Source organism: Ceratotherium simum, chromosome 16 (genome assembly GCF_057802395.1).
Source record: "Ceratotherium simum simum isolate JZ-2026a chromosome 16, ASM5780239v1, whole genome shotgun sequence".
Lineage (NCBI taxonomy): Eukaryota > Metazoa > Chordata > Mammalia > Perissodactyla > Rhinocerotidae > Ceratotherium > Ceratotherium simum.
The window spans coordinates 16,061,344-16,084,116 of NC_141915.1; the positions used below are offsets into that span (position 1 = coordinate 16,061,344).

A 22,773-nucleotide genomic window follows, 5' to 3' on the forward strand; every position below is an offset into this window, starting at 1 on the left:
GACCTGCAAATAAGACTGGGAAAGACCAGCCCACCTGAGCCACAAAAGCCAACAGTAGAGGGTGTTATCAGAAAGAAAGAATACTCAAGAGACTCAAACGCTGCTGAGAACGCTCGTAAACTGAAAACCGAAAGCTGCCTATTGGATTTAGCGACTTGGAGGGACTGCTACCTTCAGCCAAGGTTACTTCTATGTGATCCTAGAAGGGACCGACTAGAGTCGGTTAAAGCGTTAATGGGAGATGACGACATGAAATAGCTGAAAACAGACAAGTCTGCAGAAGTTTAGCCGTGGGCGGGGGAAGGGGAGGAGACAGAGGGCGCGGGAGGGAGATGGAAAGTCAACAGTTTATTTTGCTTCGTTTTCTTAAGCAGGAAAAACATGAGCATGTTTACAAGACGATAGGAAAAACCGTGTGATTCCAGGGAGTCAGCCGGCGGTTCCCCCCCGCATTCCCGCGCCCTCTCTCTCCTCCTCTCGCGTTCTCTCCCCACGGCCCCCAGCTCCTCTCCCCCTTCTCCACCCGCAGAGCCACCCTAGCCCGCCGGCCCGGCTCGCGGCCGTCTTCTCACCGCAATGGCCCCCTCGCTCAGGTAGCCCACCATGGCTCCAACGCGCCAACTCCCGCGCTCCGGCTTCTGCGCAGCCCGCACTTCACGCCCCGGGCCCCCCACGCTCCAAAGCAATTGGCCCGAGGCGCTGCGTGCGCCGCTCCCGCCTCCCGGCGTGCGCACGGCGCAGGGGCGGGCCTAGGGGCCGAGCAGCCCTCTCATTGGCCGAGGCGCGGCGGGCGGCCTAGGTGATCCGCCCGTGCCCAGGTTGGGGGCCTGGTCGCAGGATGGCGGGGCCTGGGGGCGGGACGCCAGGCCGCCGGGCGCGCCGACGGTGACGCGGACGCAACGAAGCGCGCGGGTGGCCAGTTCCGGGAGCTTTCCGAGCCGGGTTTCGGAAACAGACCGGCTCAGTCTTTGGCGGGCAGACCGACAGGTAGCCCAGAGAATTAGTGCTGCTCCCTGATTACTCTGCTGCTAAATGTCGTCGAAGCAGTGACTTGATTCCTTCAGCAGCCCGGTGCTGAGCTCCCGCCGGTGCCAGACCCTGCGCTTGGCACAGTGGGGGGCTCTGAAGGTAAATAAGACCCGGTCCCTGCTCTCAGAGAGCACAGTCTGTCCAGGAGTTTCCGCTGTGAGTAGCCGTAACTCAAGGTAGACGGGGTATGGGCCCCAGGAGAGAGACACAGTGTGCTGTGATCACGGATGGAAAATCAGGGAAGGCTTCCCGGAGGAGGTGTCATTTGCACTGAGTCTTGAAAGATGTGTGGAAATTTGCCAGGTGGACTCCAAGTGAGGGTAGGGATGCTCCCGGAAGCATGAATAGTTTATGCAAAAACTAGGCAGATGAACAGCCTGGCAAGCTGGGGATAGCTTTGAGTAGCTCAGGATAGTAGGATACAGAGGAAAAGTGAGACTTGAGCATTAGAAAGTAAGGCAAGGGTCTGGCCGGCCCGTGTTAGGTGCCCGTGCTCTGCTACTGGTGGGCCCAGTTTCGGATCCCTGGCGAGCACCCACGAACTGCTTGTGTGGCCATGCTGAGGTGACATCCCACATACAGCAACTAGAAGGATGTGCAACTATGACATACAACTATCTACTGGGGCTTTGGGGAGAAAAAGGGAAAAAAAAAGGAGGAGGATTGGGAATAGATGTTAACTCAGAGCTGGTCTTCCTCAGCAAAAAGAGGAGGATTGGCATGGATGTTAGCTCAGGGCTGATCTTCCTCACAAAAAAAAGTAAGGCAAGGGTCAAATAATGAGGGATTTGTACTTGGCTTCCCTGTGCTAGGAGGAGCTATTGATGAATTTAAGGCAAAGGACTGACATCTGCCTCACTGTGGAAGATGGATTGAATGGGGGGAGGGCGTTACTGAGGGCATGGAGACTAGTTATGACACTCTAGAAAGAATGCCAGACAAGAGATAGTGAGGGCTTGAACTAAAGGAATGACCTGGGGATAAGAAAAAACCGAACTATGTAAGAGAGAGAAATATTTACTTAATAGTTGCCGGGCAGAGTGAGAAAGGAAAATCGGGATGTCTCCCAGGTTTCTGACTTGAGCCTAGGGTAGATGGAGGGCTAAGAGGACAGATCGTGGCTAGCTGATCACCTAGTGGTGCCTAGAACAAAGTAGGCTTTTGGTAAATATTTCTGAATGAAAGGATGTTGAGTGAATTGGTGTGAGAGAATATAGATCCTTCCTCAGCATATAAACAGCTATAGAAAAAGACCACGAGAATTGATTTTGTTGCTTCACGCTGGCTTAAATGAAATCTTGACTAGAATTGTGCATTTGTACAAATTGAATTCCTTATTTTCTTATTCGTTTTATAGATCTAAAGTAACATGGATCTGCCCGTGGATGAGTGGAAATCGTATGTCCTTCAGAAGTGGTCTTTGCTCCCGATGTCGACTCAGGTCACAATTTCTACAGCAGAGACTGTGAGAGATATTTTTCTTCACTCCTCTTCGCTTCTTCAGTAAGTGAGGGGAAGCTTTTTTTTTTTTTTTTAAGATTTTATTTATTTATTTTTTTCCCCAAAGCCCCAGTGGATAGTTGTATGTCATAGCTGCACATCCTTCTAGTTGCTGTATGTGGGACACGGCCTCAGCATGGCCGGAGAAGCGGTACCTCGGTGCGCGCCCGGGATCTGAACCCAGGCCACCAGCAGTAGAGCATGCGCACTTAACTGCCAAGCCACGGGGCCGGCCCCATGAGTGGAAGCTTTAACCAGGGAAATTTTGATCTGCAAAATGTTCTCTTTTGTCATTTGCTTTCAAGTTATATCTCTTTTTTTTGTGAGGCGAATCAGCCCTGGGCTAACATCCATGCCAATCCTCCTCTTTTTTTTTTCTTTTTGCTGAGGAAGACTGGCACTGAGCTAACATCTGTGCCCATCTTCCTCCATTTTATGTGGGATGCCACCACAGCATGGCCTGACAAGCGATGCGTCTGTGCACGCCTGGGATCTGAACCCGGGCCGCCAGCAGTGGAGCACGCGCACTTAACCACTACGCCACGGGCCGGCCCCAAGTTATATCTCTTTTTAATGGAAGGATTAAGCTCAGATTTTTATATTTGGGGGCATTCAGCAGTTCTTGCTATTATCAGTGTTTTCTAACCTACTGTTATAGAACAGGTAGGGATGCTATTTAGCTTTTTCAGTGTCAGTACAATGTTTCAATAATCATGCCTTGCTATAGTCACTAGGCTGTGAGCCCTGCCATATCCCAAAGGATATAGCGGAGATTTATTAGCTGCACGTAGAAATTCATAAGCGCTCAAATTTGACAGGACCTTAGAGGTCATATAGTCTAATCCCAGTAGTTTTCAAACTCTCTTGACTACACTCCTCAGTAAGAAATACACTGCATCACAACCTAGTACACATATACATATGTAGAAAACTGAAACAGGAGTTTCCCAAAACTTCATTCAGTAAATTTTTGTTGATCACCTATTTTGTGCCAGCCACTGTGCTATATGTTTAGTGAACAAAAAAATACATTAGTAAACAAAAAATAGACAAAGATCCTTACCTTTGAGAGGTTAATTCTAGCGAGGAGGAACAGATAATAAACATCATAAATAAGTTAAGTATATAACGTGTTAAAGGTGATAAGTACAGAAGGAAAAAAAAGAACAGGGTAGGGGAAACAGACAGTGCTAAGAGCAAGAGTGCGGGTTGTAGTATTAAATAGTCTGGTCCGATAGGCCTCATTGAAAAAGTGACAGTTAAGCTAAGTCTTGGAGATACAGGCGTTAACAAAGTAGATATCTGAGAGAAGAGCATTCCAGGTGGAGATCCTAAGGTGGGAGAGTGCCTGGCATGTTCAAGAACAGCAGGAAGGCTAGTGTGGATGAACAGAGTAAGCCAGAGGGAGAGTAGAGGGAAATAACATCAGAGAGGTAATAGGACATGCACAGGGGCTCGGGGAAAGCAGGTGGCACAAATCGTGTTGGCCCTTGTAAGTGCCTTGTCTTTTTACTCTGAGGAGGAAGTTATTGCAAGGTATCGTAGGCAGATTTCTAAAGGTGGCCCACGGCATTCTTGTCCCCTGGTTATTCAATCTAACATTAACCTAAGTGCTGCTGTGAAGGGATTTTGCAGATGTAATGAAAATCCCAAATAAATTGACCTTGAGATACAGTTATCTGGGTGGGCCTAACCCAGTCTGATGAGACCTTTAAAAGCAGAGAATTTTTTCCAGCTGGTAGTGGAAAGGGAAATCAGAGAGATTCAAAGCAGGAGATTTGAATGTGCTTTTGCTGACTTTAAAGACGGAGGGGACCACATGACAAGAATGCAGGCAGCCTCTAGAAGCTGAGAGTGCTTTCTGGCTAATAGCCAACAAGGAGATGGGGACCTCAGACCCACAGTTACAAAGAACTGGCTTCTGTCAACATCCTGAATGAGCTTAAAAGAGGATTCTTTCCCAGATCCTCCGTGTAAGTGGTCACCTTGATTAGCCTTGTGAGACCCTAAGCAGAGAACCCAGTCAAGCCTGCCTGGACTTCTGATCTACAGAACTGTGAGGATAGTCAATGGGTGTTGTTTTAACCTGCTGAATTTGTGCTGATTTGTTACGTAACAATAGAAAACTAATTCACAGGGTTTTAAGAGAAGAGTGATATGATCTGATTATCTTTTAAAGCAGAGGTCAGCAAACTACAGCCTGTGTAGTAAATCCATCCACTGCCTGTTTTTGTATGGCCATCAGCTAAGAATGGTTTTTACAGAGAAACGTTTGTGGTTGATTTGATGTTAGGGAACACTGGCTTTGAACTCCAGTTAAGCAAATTGATATCTATTTTTTAAAAAAAAGAATTCCGTTTTTCTCATTAGTAGACCTGTATTATAAAAATATTATACTCAATTATTATTATATTTTGAATTTTGTCAATAAAAAGTTTTTACAAATGTGTTTTCTTATTTTTTATAGAAGTACCTATGTAATAGCCTCGATTTTACTTCTTAGCCCACAAAGCCTAAATATTTACTCTCTGGCTTTCTACAGAACATTTGCTGACCCCTGTTTTAAAGGATTGCCCTGACCACTGTGGTGATGATAGACTATAGCTGGAGCAAGAGTGGAAATAAAGAGACCTATTGGGAGGCTACTGCTTGAATGCAGGTGAGAGAGGAGGTGATGGTAACTTGGACCAGGGTGGTAGTAGTGGGGGAGTGATGAGAAGTGGTTGGATTCTGATGATAGACTTAATAGCATTTCCTGATGGATGGGATGTGGTGTGTTAGAAAATGAGAGAAGTTGGGCCGGCTCCGTGGCTTGGCGGTTAAGTGCGCGCGCTCTGATGCTGGCGGCCCAGGTTCGGATCCCGGGCGCGCCCCGAGGCACCACATCTCCGTCCAACCCGAGGCCGAGTCCCACGTACAGCGACTAGAAGGATGTGAACCTACGACATACAGCTATCTGCTGGGGCTTTGGGGGGAAAAAATGAATAAATAAAATCTTTAAAAAAAAAAAAAAAAAGAAAATGAGAGAAGTAAAACATGACTCTAGGGATTTAGGCCTAAAGGGCCAAAGGTAGAAGGATGAAATTACCGTCACTTGGGAAGGCTGCAGAAGGAGCTATTTGAGGAAGGAAGATCTGGGGTTCATATTTCAGTTTGAGATATCTATGAGACGTCCGAGTGGAGATGTCCAAGTGGGCGTGGAGTTCAAGAGAAAGGCCTGGGCTAGAGATGTAAATCTGGGAGTTGTACATGGCATTTTGAGCCATGAAACTGGTTAAGTTCACCAAGGAAGACAGTGTAGATGCCTACTGCATCTGATGTACTTTGTATTTTCCCTCCTACTTACCTCATTTAGAAAGTACTCATCAGGACCAGCTAAATTGATTTCACGACCCATTGCATCATGACCTGCAGTTTGAAAAATAGTGTGTGAAGCTCTGAAGGTCTGTGGATTCCTTTTACAGAATTTCCAGAAATGATGGAGAACTGCCAATGAAAACTTTGGATAATAGGCAGAGTTTTCCAAAGATAGCTGATATACTGTACTAACCAGCAAAAAGGAATAATTCATGAGAATCATTTGACATTTTGGTGCACTGAAAGAAATATAAATCAAAGAAGAGGATTTGCCTGGTCATTTAATATTGGCGTTCCTCAAGACTCCAGCCTAGCCTCTCTCTCTTTTTCACTCTGTATTCCCAACCGATGCAGCCTCATTCACACCCATGTCATCAACTACCTCCTATATGCTGATTACCCTCAAAATTATATCTCCAGCCCTCACTTCTCCTCTGAGACTCAAATCGTTAAATCCACCTGACTACTTAAAGTCTCAAAGATACTTAAAATTCAACACATCAAAAACCAAACTCACAATCTTGCCCTTAAAATTGGATTCCCTTCCAGTGGTCCCCATTTTAGTGAATTGCACTGCCTTATTTCACTTCCTAAAGGTAGAAACCTATGAACCATTCTATATTAAACAGCTGCCATGATTTTCCGCCTGTCTATGTCAGATCATTGTGATCCCTTAGTGAATTACACCACCATCTGTCCAGTTCCTACCCAGAAACCTAGGAGTCATGCCTGATATTTCCTTCTTCCTCATGCCTCATATTAAATCTATTCCCAAATTTTGTCTGTTGCAGGACTATGAATGCTAGATTTCTTTCACATTTTGCAAATAGGACTTCTTCTTCTGGGTAGGATATGATAGGTCACAACAGACAACACTCCATTACAGCTAAAAAAAATTTGATGTTGTAATACTCATATTTTTAAAGACATCAGACAGTGATGAGGACTAGATGGACTAAAATTCCAAAGAGGGAAGATTCCTTCCTAGGTGACCACCAGCCATTGTCTTTTCTGGGGGTAATTAAATGCTGAGGATCAGGCTGGCCCTAAGCACAGGGATTATCCTGGGGGAAACTGAAACTAGCAGACCTTTTGGCGATCATTTGGGGCCAATGTGATGGATTGGAAACTAGAGGAGGCCCAAGCTCAAGGCCCAAATGCAAAGTCAGTTTGCCTCATGGGACATTTACTGAGTTCTCAGGAAGTACAGGAGGCCACTCAAAAAGGCAGAATGAAATCTCCTGCGATCTTGCAGTGCTGAGGACCAAAATCCCACTAGTGGAAAGGGACCTGCAACACACAGGCAATCTCTTTGTCAAGACATTTGCCGGATTTTGAACCTCTGTGGTGTGGTAAGTTAAAAATTGAAGTTCAAAATGTCCTAAGACCAAAACTTTCAGGCATGAGGAGACAGAGACTTTCCAGGCTCTTAACCAAAAACTCAGGAGGGCTATGCCCAAGGAACAGGGAGAAAGCAGAGGTGTACTGAGTTTTAATGAAACTGTAGCCCAACCCTGATCCAGCTCAATTTTTGATTGGATAAGGTAGGCCAGCCCCTCTTCTTCTCTTCCTAACATAGGAAAGGGGGCACTTTTGTGGTGGAAGATGTCATCTAGCTTCATTACGTCTTCTATCTACAGTGTCAGGAATACAGGTAAAAATTACGAAACATGCAAAGGGGCATAAAAATGACCAATAATGAAGAGAAAAAATAAACATTAGAACTATATCAACTGGGCCGGCCCTGTGGCTTGGTGGTTAAGTGCGCGCGCTGCGATGCTGGTGGCCCGGGTTCGGATCCCGGGTGCGCATCGAGGCACCGCTTCTCCGTTCATCCTGAGGCCGAGTCCCACGTACAGCAACTAGAAGGATGTGCAGCTACGACACACAACTATCCACTGGGGCTTTGGGGGGAAAAATAAAATAAATAAAATCTAGAACTATATCAACTGATGTCCACATATAGGAGTTAGTAGACAAGGACTTTAAAATAACTATGATACTATATTTAAGAAAATGGAGGAAAAGTTGGACAAAGTAGATGAAAAGATAGATTTCAGCAGATAATTGGAATCTATAAAAAAGAATTAAATGGAGATACTTAGAGTAGTCAAAATCATAGAGACTGAAAGTAGAATGGTGGCTGCCAGGGGCTGGGGGTGTGGGAAATGGGGGGTTATTTAATGAGTATAGTGTTTCAGGTTTACAAGATGAAAAGAGTTATGTGTGGATCATGGTGATGGTTACACAACATTATGAATGTATTTAATACCACTGAACTATATACTTTAAATGGTTAAGATGGTAAATTTTATGTTATGTATATCTTACTACAGTAAAAACAATTTTTTTAATGATTGAGACAAAAAGAATCAAATGACCTTTTTAGAATTCAAAAATAACATGACTGAAATTAATTGAATTCTTAAGCTTGACAGCAAATTGAATACCGTGGAACACAGGATTAGTAAATTGGTTTACAGGTCAATCAAAAACAAAATGAAGGGCCGGCCCTGTGGCTTGGTGGTTAAGTGCACGCACTCCGATGCTGGTGGCCCGGGTTCGGATCCCGGGCGTGCACCGAGGCACCACTTCTCCGTCCATCCTGAGGCCGAGTCCCACATACAGCAACTAGAAGGATGTGCAGCTATGACATACAACTATCTACTGGGGCTTTGGGGGGAAAAAATAAATAAATAAAATCTTTAAAAAAAAAAAAAAAACAAAACAAAATGAAGCAGGGAGAAAAGAAGAATGGAAACGATGGCACAGCACGTAAGAGATTTGTGGGACACAATCAAATGGTCTAACATACTTGTAAATGGAGTCTCAGGAAAGAAGACAGAGAGTGGGGCAGAAGCAGTATTCCACAAGCATGACCACAAATTATCTAAAACTGATAAAAGACAACCCACAGATTCTGGAAGCTCAGCAAACCCCCAACACTGTAAACATAAATAAAATCACACCTAGGGCCATCAGACTAAACTACCAAAAACTGAAGACATAAAAGAGGAAATCCTAAAAACAACCAAAGAAAAAAGACATGTTGCCTTTATGGGAATGAGAATAAGTCTCATGGCTGATTTTTCAATGAAACTGTGGAAGTCAGAGGACAGTTGAATGGCACATTTAAAGCACTGAAAGAAAAACAAAGCAAAACAAAACTCACCAACCTAGAATTCTACACCTAGTGAAAATATGTTTCAAAAATGAATACAAAGTAAAGATATTTTCAGACAAAAAAAATCTGAGAGACTATATCTGCCGATTAGAGCTACAAGAAGTACTGAAGGAAGTTCTTTGAATTAAAGAAAAATCATTCCGGATGGAAGCATGCAATTGCAGGAAGGAATGAAAAACACCAGAAAAGGTAAATATGTGGGTAAATATTTTTAAATTAATTATTTAAAACAGTGATAGTGGAGCTGGCCCAGTGGCGTAGTGGTGAAATTCCTGCGCTCCACCTCAGCAGCCCAGGGTTCGAGGCTTGAGATCCCGGGCGTGGACCTATACACCGCTCATCAAGCCGTGGCAGCGTCCCATATACAAAGTAGAGGAAGACTGGCACAGATGTTAGCTCAGCGACAGTCTTCCTCACCAAAATAAATAAATAAATAAAAGGAAAACAGTGATAGTAATAATGTCTTATAGGGTTTAAAACATGTAGAAGTAAGACGTGACAACAATAGTACAAAGGGCAAGATGGGTAAGTGTAGTTTAATTGTTGTAAAGTTCTTGTATTGTGTGAGAAATGGTAAAAATACCAACTGAAAATAGGAATAAATCAGAGATTCCTTTTGTAATCTCTAGAATAACCACAAAAATATATATAAAAATTTATAATCAAATCAAGTTAATTCTCCCCCATTTCCCTATGTGGCAGGCAGAATAATACACCCCAAAGATGTTCATGTATTAATCCCTGGAATTTGTGAATCTGTTAGGTTACATGATAAAGGGAAATTAAGGTTCTGATCAGCCAATTTTAAGATAGGGAGAGTAGCCTGGATTTTCCAGGTGAGCCCAGGGTAATCATAAGGGTCCTTAAAAGTGGAAAAAGGAGGCAGAAGAGAAGAGTCAGGAGATGTGACCATGGAAGGTCAGAAAGATGCAACGTTGCTGGCTTTGAGGATAGAGAAAGGCAGCCACAAGCCAAAGAATGTAGACAGCCTCTAGAAACCAGAAAAGGCAAGGAAAGAGATTCTCCCCTAGAGCTCCAGAGAACAACACATCCCTGCCAACACCTTGATTTCAGCCCATTGGGACCCAGGTCAGACTTCTGCCCTTCAGAGCTGTAAGATAAATTTTTGTTTGTTTTAAGCCACTAATTTTGTGGTAATTTGTTACAGCAGCAACAAAAAACTAATACACTCCCTTTAATCCAAATTATTGTCAGTTGCTAGACCATGTAATAGCTTCCTAACTGGTTTCCCATATCCATCCTTGCCTTCCTCCAAACTGTGTTCTACAGCACAACAGGAATCATTTTTCAAAACACAAATCAGATTATATTGCTCTCACTTAAAACCTTTCAGGAGTTTCTTTTGCTCTTACAATAAAGACTAAAATTCTTTATGTAGCCGGTAAGACATTGCAGTCTGCCCACTGCCTATCTCTCTGGCCTCCTCTCTCGCCACCCTCCCCTTTCAGACGTATTGGCCTTCTTTCAGTTCTTGATATGCACTCAGCTGCTTCTTGCCACATGGCGTTACTTAGGGTATTTCTTCTGCCTGAAATGCTTTTCCTGAATGCTTCTGCCTGAATGGAGCTCCTCTCCATTCCACCATGCCCTAAGAACTAATTAGCTTCTGCTCATCCTTCAGCATCAGCCAAATCTTCCTCGAGAAAGGCTTCCCTAGGGCCGGCCCCATGGCGTAGCGGTTAAGTGTGCGTGCTCCACTGCTGGCAGCCAGGGTTTGGATCCTGGGCGTGCACTGATGCACCACTCATCAAGCCATGCTGTGGCGGCGTCCCATATAAAGTGGAGGAAGATGGGCACGGATGTTAGCCCAGGGCCAGTCTTCCTCAGCAAAAAGAGGAGGATTGGCATGGATGTTAGCTCAGAGCTGATCTTCCTCACAAAAAAAAAAAAAAAGGAAAGGCTTCCCTGAGTTCCAGCTGGGTCACCTTCATTTTTTATACTTAGAACACTGCATACCTTTCTTTTTTATATTTGTGTTATCATTTTATTAATGTCTATCTTCATTCCTAGACTATAAACTCCGCAAGGGCAAGGACCATGTCTGTATTTGTTTGTCTTTCTGTAGACAAGGATAGTGCAGTGTCAAAAAAACAGGTAGTCAATAAATATTGATTGAATGACAGTTTGGTAAAGCTCTTAGTTCACTGGCTAGCACATATTAATGCTCAGTTTGACACATAGTGAGTCATATTGTATGACTCATGTATGCAGGTACGTAAACACGTACCTTTCAAGTTCAAGGTTGACATTTTCATCTTTGTGCCAGCAACTATCACAGTGTCTGGCACATAGTGGGCACTCAGATTTTAGTTGAATGAAATAATGAATTCAATGTTGAGCCTTGCCAGTTCAGGTTCTAGGTATAATTAGGGTTATATATATATATATTTTTTTTTTTTGCTTGCTATTTTTCTTTTTTATAAAAGATACAAATACATTCTCATTGTAAAAGATTAACACACATTTAATAAAGTAAAACATGAAAGTTTCCTGCTTACCCTTCTCTTCACTCTCTTTCACAGATAGAACCACAATTTATTAGAGCTTTCTGGTTCTTTTTACGTATTCTCATACATTTGTAGATAAATACGCACATATCTTTTTCTTCTCTGTTAGGTTATATTATGTGCTTTGTTCTGTGAGGTTTTTTCCAACATCACACCTTAATCTTTTTTTTTTTTTTTTGAGGAAGATTGGCCCTGAGCTAACATCTGTTGCCAATCTTCCTCTTTTTCTTTTTTTCTCCCCAAAGCCCCAGTACATAGTTGTATATCCTAGTTGTAGGTCCTTCTAGTTCTTCTGTGTGGGACGCCACCTCGGCATGGCTTGATGAGCGGTGAGTAGGTCTGCGCCCAGGATCCAAACTGGTGAACCCTGGGCCTCTGAAGCAGAACTCGAGAACTTAACCGCTATGCCAGCGGGCCAGCCCCTACACCATAATCTTTTTAGCAACCACATGATATTGCTAGTATAACATGCTACAGTTTAGTTATTCTTTTCCTTATTGATGGCAGTTGTTATTTCCAGGTTGTTGTTGTTTTACTATTACAAACAATGATGCAGTGAACAACTTTTATATATGTTTTTGTACGTATATTTAGAACTTAAGATAAATTTGTAGAAGAGGAATTGTTGCACCAACGGTTATGGGCATTTTAAATTTAATAAATACTCCCAAGTTGTCTTCCAAAAAGCTGTACCAGTTTACCAGGACCAGTATATGAAAATCAGTTTCCCATATCCTCACCAACATCAGAAAGCAGCAGTCTTTGATTTTGCCAACCTTAAAGACAAAATAATCTTGTTTTAATTTGCATTTTTCTGATTACTAGCGAAGTAGTGCACCATTTCCGACGTTACAGCCCATTTATATTTCTTCTGTAAATTGTTCATTTGTGTCCTTTGCCCATTTTTCTAGTGGGTTGTCTGTCTGTCTCTTATTAATTTATAGGAGAGCTTCATAAATCTGTCTATATAATTCTTTGCGGTATATGTTACTAATTTTTCTCCTGGTCTGTTATTTATCTTTTTTACTTTACTTAGGATGTCTTGCATTGTATATAAATTGTGTGTATGTGTTTTAACTTTTGTACAGCCATGTCTGTCATTTTCTTTTATGGCTTCTGGGTTATGTGTCTTACTTAGGATAGTCTACTCTACCCCAAGATTATAAAACTATTCTTTGTTTTCTTCTTTGTAGTTTTGTGTTTTAGTTTTAGCTCTCTAATCCATCTGGAATTTATTTTTATGTATGATATAAGGGAGTATTCTAAGTTTTTTCCAGATAATTTTTCCACAATATTGATTGAATAGTCCACCCTTTCCCCAGTGCTTCAAAATGCCACATTTATTAAAAATTAAATGCCCACTTATCTATAAATTTGTTTCTAGACTCTATTTCTATGCCAAAACCAAAGAGGTTAATTACTGTGACTTTATGGTATAATCTTAGAATTTTTTCAGTTTCAAGTGAGAGAAACTCAGCTCAAATTAGGAAATTCATGGGCTAGGAAACAAGGATGTCCAAAGGCAGGTCTATGTTCAAGCAGGTTGTTGTAGTCAGGGTTGTATCCAGGGGCTCAGATGATGGCATCAGACTCTATATCTCTTCATCCTCGGGCAGACTCTGGCCACCTGGTGGGCACTGTGACCATTGGTAGCCTTGGGCACACCCTGATAGCTTAATAACCGCAAGAAAAGAGGCCATCTTTCCTGAGAGTCTTGGCAGAAGAGGTCTCGGTTGGACTCTGATCCACCTAACTGATTGCATGCGCATCCCTTCAATCAAAGGTGTGGGGCTCCTCTGATTGGCCAGGCCTAAACCACATGCCCAACCCTGTTTCGAAATTGGAGTCAGCCTTACTTCAACCACAAGGAATAGTTTCCTCCTGAGATTTTATTACCAGACATAGTGAAAAGGAGCGCTCGAAAGCAGGGAAATCTAGTACAAATGTGGCTTTGCTCTCTGTTAAGCCAGGTTCCCACACACGCATACACAGTCTTTATTCTTTTTCAAAAATATGCTGGCTATTTGTATACATTTCTCCCACTTGAACTATACAGTTGGCTGTCAAGTTCCATAAAAAATGTTGTTGCGGGCCGGCCCGTGGCTTAGCGGTTAAGTGTGTGTGCTCCCATGCTGGCAGCCCAGGTTGGGATCCCGGGCTTGCACCGACGCACTGCTTCTCCAGCCATGCTGAGGCCCCGTCTCACATACAGCAACTAGAAGAATGTGCAACTATGACATACAACTATCTACTGGGGCTTTGGGGGGAAAATAAATAAATAAAATTAAAAAAACGTTGTTGGTTTTTTTGTTTTGTTTGGTGAGGAAGATTGGTCCTGAGCTAACATTTGTTGCCAGTCTTCCTCTTTTTGCTGAGGAATATTGGCCCTGAGCTAACATCTGTGCCCACCCTCCTCTGTTTTTTTGTATGTGGGATGCTGCCTCAGCCTGGCTTGATTAGCAATGCATAGGTCTGCCCCCAGAATCGGCCCAGGAACCCCAGGTCTTCTAAGCGGATTGCTCGAACTCAACCACTGCGCCACTGGGCTGGCGTTGTTGTTGGGTTTTTGATTGGAATTGTGTTGGATTTATAGATACATTTAGGGAGACTTGACATCTTTACAGTATTAAATGTCCTCATCCAAGTACAGGGTATGTCTTGCCATTTGTTTAGGGCTTCTTTTATGTCCTTAAGTAAAGTTTTTATCATTTTCTTTATATAGGTTTTGCACATTTCCTCTTAGATTTATTGTCACTTATTGTAAGGTTTTTGATGCTATTGTGAATATGATTCCCCCCCCATTACATTCTCTAACTGATGATTGATGGTATAAATAAAAGCTAGGAATTTTTTTGTCATCTTATAATTGGCCACCAAACTGTACTTTCACATTATCTTATCATTTTTATGCTCATCTACTTAGAATTTTTGGGTAAATAGTTATATCTGCAAATGGTAATTCTCCTTTCCAATATTTGTACCTCTTATTTTACTTTTTAATTATCATAGCATTAGTTAGATCTCCAGTGCAGTGTTGAATAGTAACAGCTGTTTAGGACATTTGCCATAGGTTTATAGTACACACGCTTTCTCAGTTTAAGGAATAGTACATACCTTTTCTCAGTTTGCCCTATATTCTATCATAAATAGGTGTTGAATCTTATCAATACATGTTTGATATATTTTGGAAGAAATTATCATATTCTTTTTCTCCTTTAATCTGTTAATGTAGGATTTACATCAGTAGATTTACTGAAGTTGAACTATTTTAGAGATAAACTCTGGTTATCCACTATCATTCTTTTAACACATGGCTAGATTCAATTTAACGTTATTTTTAGGATTTTTATATCTGTGTTCATAATTGATATTAGCTACATGTTCCTTTTTGTGCTCTATTTGTCAACTCTTGGTATCAGGGTTATGGTAGCCTCATAGCATGAATTGGAGAGCTTCCCATCTTTTTCTATGCTCTGAAATAGTTTATATAATGTAGGGATTATTAGATTCTTAAAAGCCAGTAGAAAAACCTTGTAAAACTATGTAGACCTGGTGCCTTATTAAGTAGAAATATTTTCCTTTTTTAGTTTAATTTTTTATCCAAATAATATACATATAGTGTGGGCTGGCCCCATGGCTTAGCGGTTAAGTGCGCGCGCTCTGCTGCTGGCGGCCCGGGTTCGGATCCCAGGCGCGCACCGACGCACCGCTTCTCCAGCCATGCTGAGGCCATGTCCCACGTACAGCAACTAGAAGGATGTGCAACTATGACATACAACTATCTACTGGGGCTTTGGGGGAAAAAAATAAATAAAGTTATAAAAAAATATATATATATACATCTAGTGTAAAAAGTCAAATAACACTTCAAAGCTAGTAAAGAAAAACAGCAACTCTCTGTCTTACTCTTCCCCATTCTTATTCTCCAGACACTGCCACTTTAAGTTATTTTAACTGTTTCTTTTGGAATTTAATTTCATACTACTAAACAGTGTGCTAATACTGCTGTTTCTTGAATTTTTAGTTTTAGATGCAAAATTTAGCTCTCCTACCCCCAACTCACATGTATATACTTGTTTTTCCCTCATTCTCTCATTATAACTATATTATAATTTATAATATAATATAACCAATAGAATATGATTTTGGTTAAACCAATATTCAATGCATACATCGTTATGGCTATGTAAATATTACTCATATGAACCACAAAGTATACTTTGAATTACTTTTCCTTTCTTTTATGACTCTTGTTTTCACTGGAGTTAATAATGGCCTCCATTTTTAACTGTTTGTCTCTCTCACTACTTCATCCCCAGCTTCTCTACCTAAGAACAAGTTAGTTCTGGGGCCGGCCCAGTGGCGCACGCAGTTGAGTGCGCGCCCTCCGCTGCGGCGGCCCAGGGTTCACCAGTTCGGATCCCGGGCATGCACCGACGCACTGCTTGGCAAGCCATGCTGTGGTGGCGTCCCATATAAAGTGGAGGAAGATGGGCACGGATGTTAGCCCAGGGCCAGTCTTCCTCAGCAAAAAAAGAGGAGGATTGGCAGATGTTAGCACAGGGCTGATCTCACAAAAAAGAAAAAAAAAAAAAAAGAACAAGTTAGCTCTGAAAAGCTGTTTGTAAGACTATTCACTCATAATCTAAAGTGACCAAAAAAGATTTAAACCTCTAATCTCCATATGCATGCCTATTAAATAAAAGTATGAATTGGGCCTTTAAAGCTTAAAGCCAGGCATACATTTTTCTTTCTTGCCGTTTACAGTCTTTGAGGAAGGTTTTCCCAAATTGGATGCCTTTCATCCATACTGAAGACCTTTTGAGACAGATGACCCCCCCAGTTGAAAATCTACAATGTCCTAAGGAATGCTTAACAGACTCATTATCCACACCTACTGCCTTACTGTTTGTTTTGTTTTGTGCTGATTCAACTTGAATACCTTATTGCACCAGAAAGCAAGGAAGTGCTCAAAGACTAATGTATTTGCATAAAAAAGAACATAGGAGCCAGTCTGAAGAGCTTCCCGCTGGCCAAATTTAGGACAATATGAGCATCAAAAAGAATAATAATGGTAATGGTTTATAACAATGAATTTTTTTTAAGTCCGTAGTGATACTCAAATACCTAAATAAGTAAAAGAAGGGAAGGGGGAAACATTTGTCTTTACAGAAGAATGCCAATTAATAAGTTTAGAAATTATGATAGAATTAGAAAATCACCACTTTGTAACCTCCTGTGTCATAGCTGCTTCTGGCAATGATTATCAATGGATGCTCAAACCATTAGAAGAAAGATTGTTGGGAAACAGGTTATTCGTAGGGCCGGCCCCGTGGCTTAGCGGTTAAGTGTGTGCGCTCCGCTGCTGGCGGCCCGGGTTCGGATCCCGGGCGCGCATCCCGGGTGCGCACCGATGCACCACTTCTCTGGCCGTGCTGAGGCCGCGTCCCACATACAGCAACTAGAAGGATGTGCAGCTGTGACATACAACTATCTACTGGGGCTTTGGGGAAAATAAATAAATAAAAATTATAAAAAAAAAAAACAGGTTATTTGCATGGTCTCAAAGTATGGCCGCATAGATTACTTATTAAGTACAAGAGGAAAGGTATTTTTATATTGGAGAAATCCAGCAGTCACCACTTTAACCAAGTGACCCCAGTAGTGGGGACTACTTGACATTATGACTCTCCTGATTTGAAACAAGAAGTATATAGATTTAACTACGTACTAATATTCTTGACACAAATTGTTTAATCTGAATCTAATCATAAAGAAATAAGGAGACAAAACTAGGATATAAAACATTTTCCTGGTCTTGAGTCTTCAAAAAATTAGTTATGAAAAACAAAAATATTATAAGACTATCTCAAAAGAGACTAAAGAGAAGTAATAACTAAATGCAGGACATTAGAACCTTGGTCCTGGATGAGGTTGGGTAAGAAAAAGATATAAAAAACATTTTAGGGGGCTGGCCCCGTGGCTTAGCGGTTGGGTGCGAGCGCTCTGCTGCTGGCGGCCCTGGTTCGGATCCCGGGCGCGCACCGACGCACAGCACCGCGTCTCCGGCCATGCTGAGGCCACGTCCCACATACAGCAACTAGAAGGATGTGGAACTATGACGTACAACTATCTACTGGGGCTTTGGGAAAAAAAAAAAGAGTAGAATAAAATTATCCTTTAAAAAAAAAAAAGACATTTTAGGAATAATGGAGAAAATTTAAATGATATTTGAATTAGTGTTAATTTTTTTAGGTGTGATAATGATATTGTGATATAAGATATAGGAGAATGTCCTTATTCTTAGCAGAGGTCTGCTGAAATACTTAGAGGTGAACTTCCATGATGACTGCACTTACTTTTAAATGGTTCAGGAAAAAATGTGTATACATGAATGTGTGTGAGTTGTTAAGCTATTGTTTCTCAGTTCTAATCTTCTGTACTCTAGGCTGAGGCTGGGACTTGCTGCTTTGCCAACTGACTCCATAAGAGGCTTTACCTCTCTAGGGCTCTGGAAAGAGAAGACCAGGCTGGAAGAAGGAACTTGGTTCTTTCTGTCTGCTTCCTAGTTAGAGTCCATATGCAGAGAATGAAGTTGGACCTTTACCTTACACCATATGCAAAAACTAACTCAAAATGGCTCAAAGACCTAAACTCAAGAACTAAAACTGTAAAAGTCTTAGAAGAAAACATGAGGCAAAAGCTTACGACATTGGATCTGGCAGTGATGTCTTGGATATGACACCAAAGACACAAGCAACAAAAGAAAAAATAGACAACTTGGACTGTATGAAAATTAAAACATTTCGTGTATCAAACAATATCAACAGAGTAAAAAGGCAACCCATAGAATGGGAGGAAATATTTGCAAATCGTATATCTGATAAAAGATTAATATCTAGACTATATAGAGAACTCCTAAGACTCAACAACAAAAAAACAAACAACCCAATTAGAAAATGGGCAAAGGACTTGAATAGACATTTCTCCAAAGAAGATATACAAATGGCCAATAAGCACATGAAAAGATGCTCTTAACATCATTAATCATTAGGGAAATGCAAATCAAAACTACAATAAGATACCACTTCACACTCATTAGAGTGGCCACTATCAAAAAAAACAGAAAATAACAAGTGTTGGCAAGGATGTGGAGAAACTGGAGCCCTTGTGCACTGGTGGTGGGAATGTAAAATGGTACAGCCACTATGGAAACCAGTATGGTGGTTCCTCAAAAAATTAAAAATAGAATTACTATATGATCCGGCAATCTCACTCCTGGGTTTATACCCAAAAGAATTGAAAATTAAACAGATATTTGCATAACAATGTTCATAGCAGTATTATTAACAATAGCCAAAAGTGGAAACAACCCATATGTCCATTGACAGATGAATGGATAAACAAAATGTGGTATATATATAAATGGGATATTATTCAGCTATGAAAAGGAATGAAATTCTGGTGCATGCTATAATATAGATGAACCTTGGAAACATTATGCTAAGTGAAATAAGCCAGACATAAAAGGACAAATATTGTATGATTCCATTTATATGAAGTACCTAGAACAGACAAATTCATAGAAACAGAAAGTAGAATAGAGGTTACTAGGGGCTGTGGAGAAGGAGGAATGAAGAGTTATCATTTAATAAGTACAGAGTTCTAGTTTGGGATGGTGAAAAAGTTCTGGAAATGGATAGTGATTGCACAATATTGTGAATGTACTTAATTCCACTGAACTGTGTACCTAAAAATGGTTAAAGTGATAAATTTTGTATATATTACCACAATAAAAAAATTAATTAGAAAAATTGTCCCATCTCACTTCCTCAAGTTTTTTTTCATAAAATTCCAGAAGAAAATTTGAAATATTAAAAAAAAAAAGACACAATATCCATTTGCTTTTCAAAACTTTAAATTAATTACTAAGTGAAACTTGGTGCCCGAAGAAAAGAATGAATTAATTGCAGCTTAGTTCTTAATTACACTGAAGAACAATTACAAAACATTGAGTTTATCATCATTTTGGGTTAAGATTAAAGAATATCCATTGTGGGCCAGCCCCGTGGCTTAGCGGTTAAGTGCGCGTGCTCCACTGCTGGCGGCCCGGGTTCGGATCCCTGGCGCGCACCGACGCACGCTTCTCCGGCCATGCTGAGGATGCGTCCACATACAGCAACTAGAAGGATGTGCAGCTATGACATACAACTATCTACTAGGGCTTTGGGGAAAAATAAATAAATAAAAATTATAAAGAATATCCATTGTTAGGCAAGAAGAGTTTTGCTATTACTGTTCACCACAACCTTTATGTTTAAATAGGATTTTCAGGTTTAACCTAATTTGAAATAACACAGGGGCCAGCCCGGTGGCATAGTGGTTAAGTTTGGCCGCTCTGCTTTGGCAGCCCCCAGGGTCCCTGGGTTTGGATCCTGGGCACGGACCTACGCACTGCTCATCAAACTATGCTGTGGCAGCATCTTATATACAAAATAGAGGAAGATGGGCACAGGTGTTAGCTCAGGGCTAATCTTCCTCAGCAAAAAGAGGAAGATTGGCAACAGATGTGAGCTCAGGGCCGATCTTTCTCACCAAGAAAGAAAAAAACCCACAAAAATAAACAGAACAAAGAACAAGCTCTATGGTGCACCAGGTACGCATGGGCAATTGTCCTCATATTTTCTGGACTGGAATAAATTTGGAACAGGCAAGCACACCTTTTGAATTAAAATCTTTCCTAATTTTTCTTTTTGTGTTATTTATTTTGAGATTTTTTTTCTGTATTGTATTTAAATATTAATAAAATTATATTTGATATTAACTTACACATAGCAAAGATAAATAATGTTTTGTGAAATTTCAATATATGCATACACAGATGCATTATACTGAATCAAAATGTAAAAGGTATTTCTTGTTGTGGGTCTTTGTAAACAAAAATTTGAAAAATACTTTTCTAAACATGCTACAGTTTTTATTTTGATTTCCTCTTTTACCCAAGAGTTGCTTAAGAGAGTTTTTAGTTTCCGTGGTATTCATATTTTGCTTCATTGCACTGTGGTCAAAATGTATAGTCTAGGTTATTCTCTGCTATTTCTTCTTATTGGAAAAAAGGTGTATTCTCTATTGCCAGTGTGTGTGTATTTTGTGTATTTATATATTAGATCAACCTTATTAATTTTATTATATAGAGCATTTGTATACAGCCATGCATAACAACATTTCAGTCAATGACAGACCCCATGTATGACAGTGGTCTTGTAAGATTAGTACCATATAGCCTAGGTGTGTAGTAGGCTATACCATCTAGGTTTGTGTAAGTACACTCTATGGTGTTTGCACAACAATGAAATCACCCTGTGACGCATTTCTCAGAATGTATCCCCATCATTAGGCAAAACATGACTGTACTTTTTTAAACTTTTCAGGTTGAAATAATTTCAGATTTACTTGCAAAAAATAGCACCAAGAATTGCTGTGTAATACCCTGCTTTTAGATTCCCCAAATAGTAACATTTCACTACATTTACTTTATGATTCATTCTCTCTCATTCTCTCTGTTTCTCGCACTCTGTTGCCTTCTCTCTCCACCTCTCTCTCTGTTCTCTGTCAGCCTCTTGTCAGTGGAGAATATGCTTTGGTGCAAAGACTCGATGTATTATGTTCTCCACAGCCAAGCTTCTATATCATGTATTATCCAAGAAATGGTTCATTGGCCAGGAATTACGAGATAAAGAATAAAAAATTAGCACTGTGTCCTCTAGATAGAAATTCCGGTCCCTGTGTCTCAAGACCACAAGATTTCCCCCCTCCACAGCCACTTTACATAATAACGTACAACCTCATGTGTCCAGTGTTTTGCCGGCACTCACTCCTGTTTCAGGTGCAATGGTTAGGAGCTTTCCTTGAAATAACAATGCTTTTTTTTTTTTCATTTCTTTCTTTCTTTCTTCATGAAGACCTGAGGATGAGATGTTTTTAAAAAGGCTGTCTAGAGGTTACCTTGTGGGAAAGGACCCCAACGCTCCGCTTTTCTACAGAGAAGAAGGAAACAAAAAATTTCAGGAGAAGGATTATATGGGAGCCACAGTGCTGTATTCTAAGGTGAGACACTCCCAGCTCAGCAGGAGGGACTTTCTCAACAATTTAACAATGCGTATTTCTTGTATTTCTCCGAAAGATAGAGCCATGGTGCTGAACTAAGTAGCCAGTGGCAGCTTTGTCTGTAATTTGTAGATTGGATTTGAAAAAGACAACTGGCAGAATTCTGGTGTTGGGTATATTCTGAAACAAAGGGTACTTTGTATTATATGTCCTGAATTCCATCAGGAAACCTCTATTCCCATATTCCTTCAGATACCTTGTAGCAATAGGCTTATTGGACCCCTTGCCCTGCCTTGCCCATTTCTGTCAGCTCTCCGTGAATTGTGTGCCTTTTTTGTCTGAATGACTGATGAGGGGTTAGTTTGATAGTCGTAATTTAGAGAACAGCTGGACTTTTGGTTAGCCACAGCATTAGCTTACAATCAGTTTGACTTAAGTTAGAAAGGAAAATAAACTTAATTGCCACAGCCCAATTGAACTCCATGTTGAAGGTTGTCAACAAATATTTAAATTACACTAACCATCAGTGAGCTAGATTTTGAGGAGGAATTGTGGGTTTTAACAATCTGTTGCTCTTACTGTTCTGCTTCCATAGTAGGAACTGGAACAAGAGAGACTTCCTTCCATGACTTTTTAGAGATAAATATGGGCCTAAAGCAAGAATGTATCAATCCCTTGCACCAGGTCTGTGACCTTGTGTATTAAAAGAATGAGTGTGAATTTGAAGGGGGTACCCCTACTCTGAATCTTTAACAGGCCTACGCTTCAAGTTTGGAATTAGTTTTCCAACAACTATCAGACCTACAGCAGCTGCTTCTATAATTGATAAAAGCCCTGTTTTGTAACGTTATAACAAAATATTTAGCTGAATAATGTTAGTGATTGCTGAAGAATTAAAATCCCTTAGATAAAATGATCCACTGATAAATGGCTTAATAGTTCTTTTTCAGAGCTAATCTCTTAAACTTTATGCATGTGCATCATAAATGTGATCATGTAGGAAGATGTTTGATGAAAACAAGTAAAATAAAAAGTGAAATCAGACAAAAAATTCAGATTTGCCCTAGG

The 22,773-nt window shown here is 40.9% G+C and overlaps 2 protein-coding genes across 7 annotated transcripts in view; one reads left to right on the top strand and one right to left on the bottom strand.

The window, feature by feature from the left end:
- Positions 1 to 719, bottom strand: part of RPA1 (replication protein A1) — a 64,597-nt gene extending 63,878 nt beyond the window's left edge. For both annotated transcript variants that reach the window (XM_087440654.1, XM_004433304.3), the window contains exon 1: positions 573 to 719. In XM_087440654.1, the coding sequence (XP_087296780.1) occupies positions 573 to 605 (33 nt within the window). In that variant the 5' untranslated portion in view covers positions 606 to 719. The remainder of the gene's footprint in view (positions 1 to 572) is intronic.
- A 169-nt stretch (positions 720 to 888) lies between these two features.
- SMYD4 (SET and MYND domain containing 4) overlaps positions 889 to 22,773 on the top strand; it is a 43,125-nt gene continuing 21,240 nt past the window's right edge. The window contains exons 1-4 of one of the 5 annotated variants that reach the window (XM_087440653.1): positions 2,387 to 2,532; positions 5,072 to 5,188; positions 5,885 to 5,972; positions 21,561 to 21,705. In XM_087440653.1, the coding sequence (XP_087296779.1) occupies positions 21,574 to 21,705 (132 nt within the window). In that variant the 5' untranslated portion in view covers positions 2,387 to 2,532; positions 5,072 to 5,188; positions 5,885 to 5,972; positions 21,561 to 21,573. Of the gene's footprint in view, positions 1,129 to 2,386; positions 2,533 to 5,071; positions 5,189 to 5,884; positions 5,973 to 8,071; positions 9,260 to 21,560; positions 21,706 to 22,773 lie in introns of those variants that run through there. The other 4 variants (XM_087440650.1, XM_004433305.3, XM_087440652.1 and 1 more) reach the window with 4 other exon arrangements.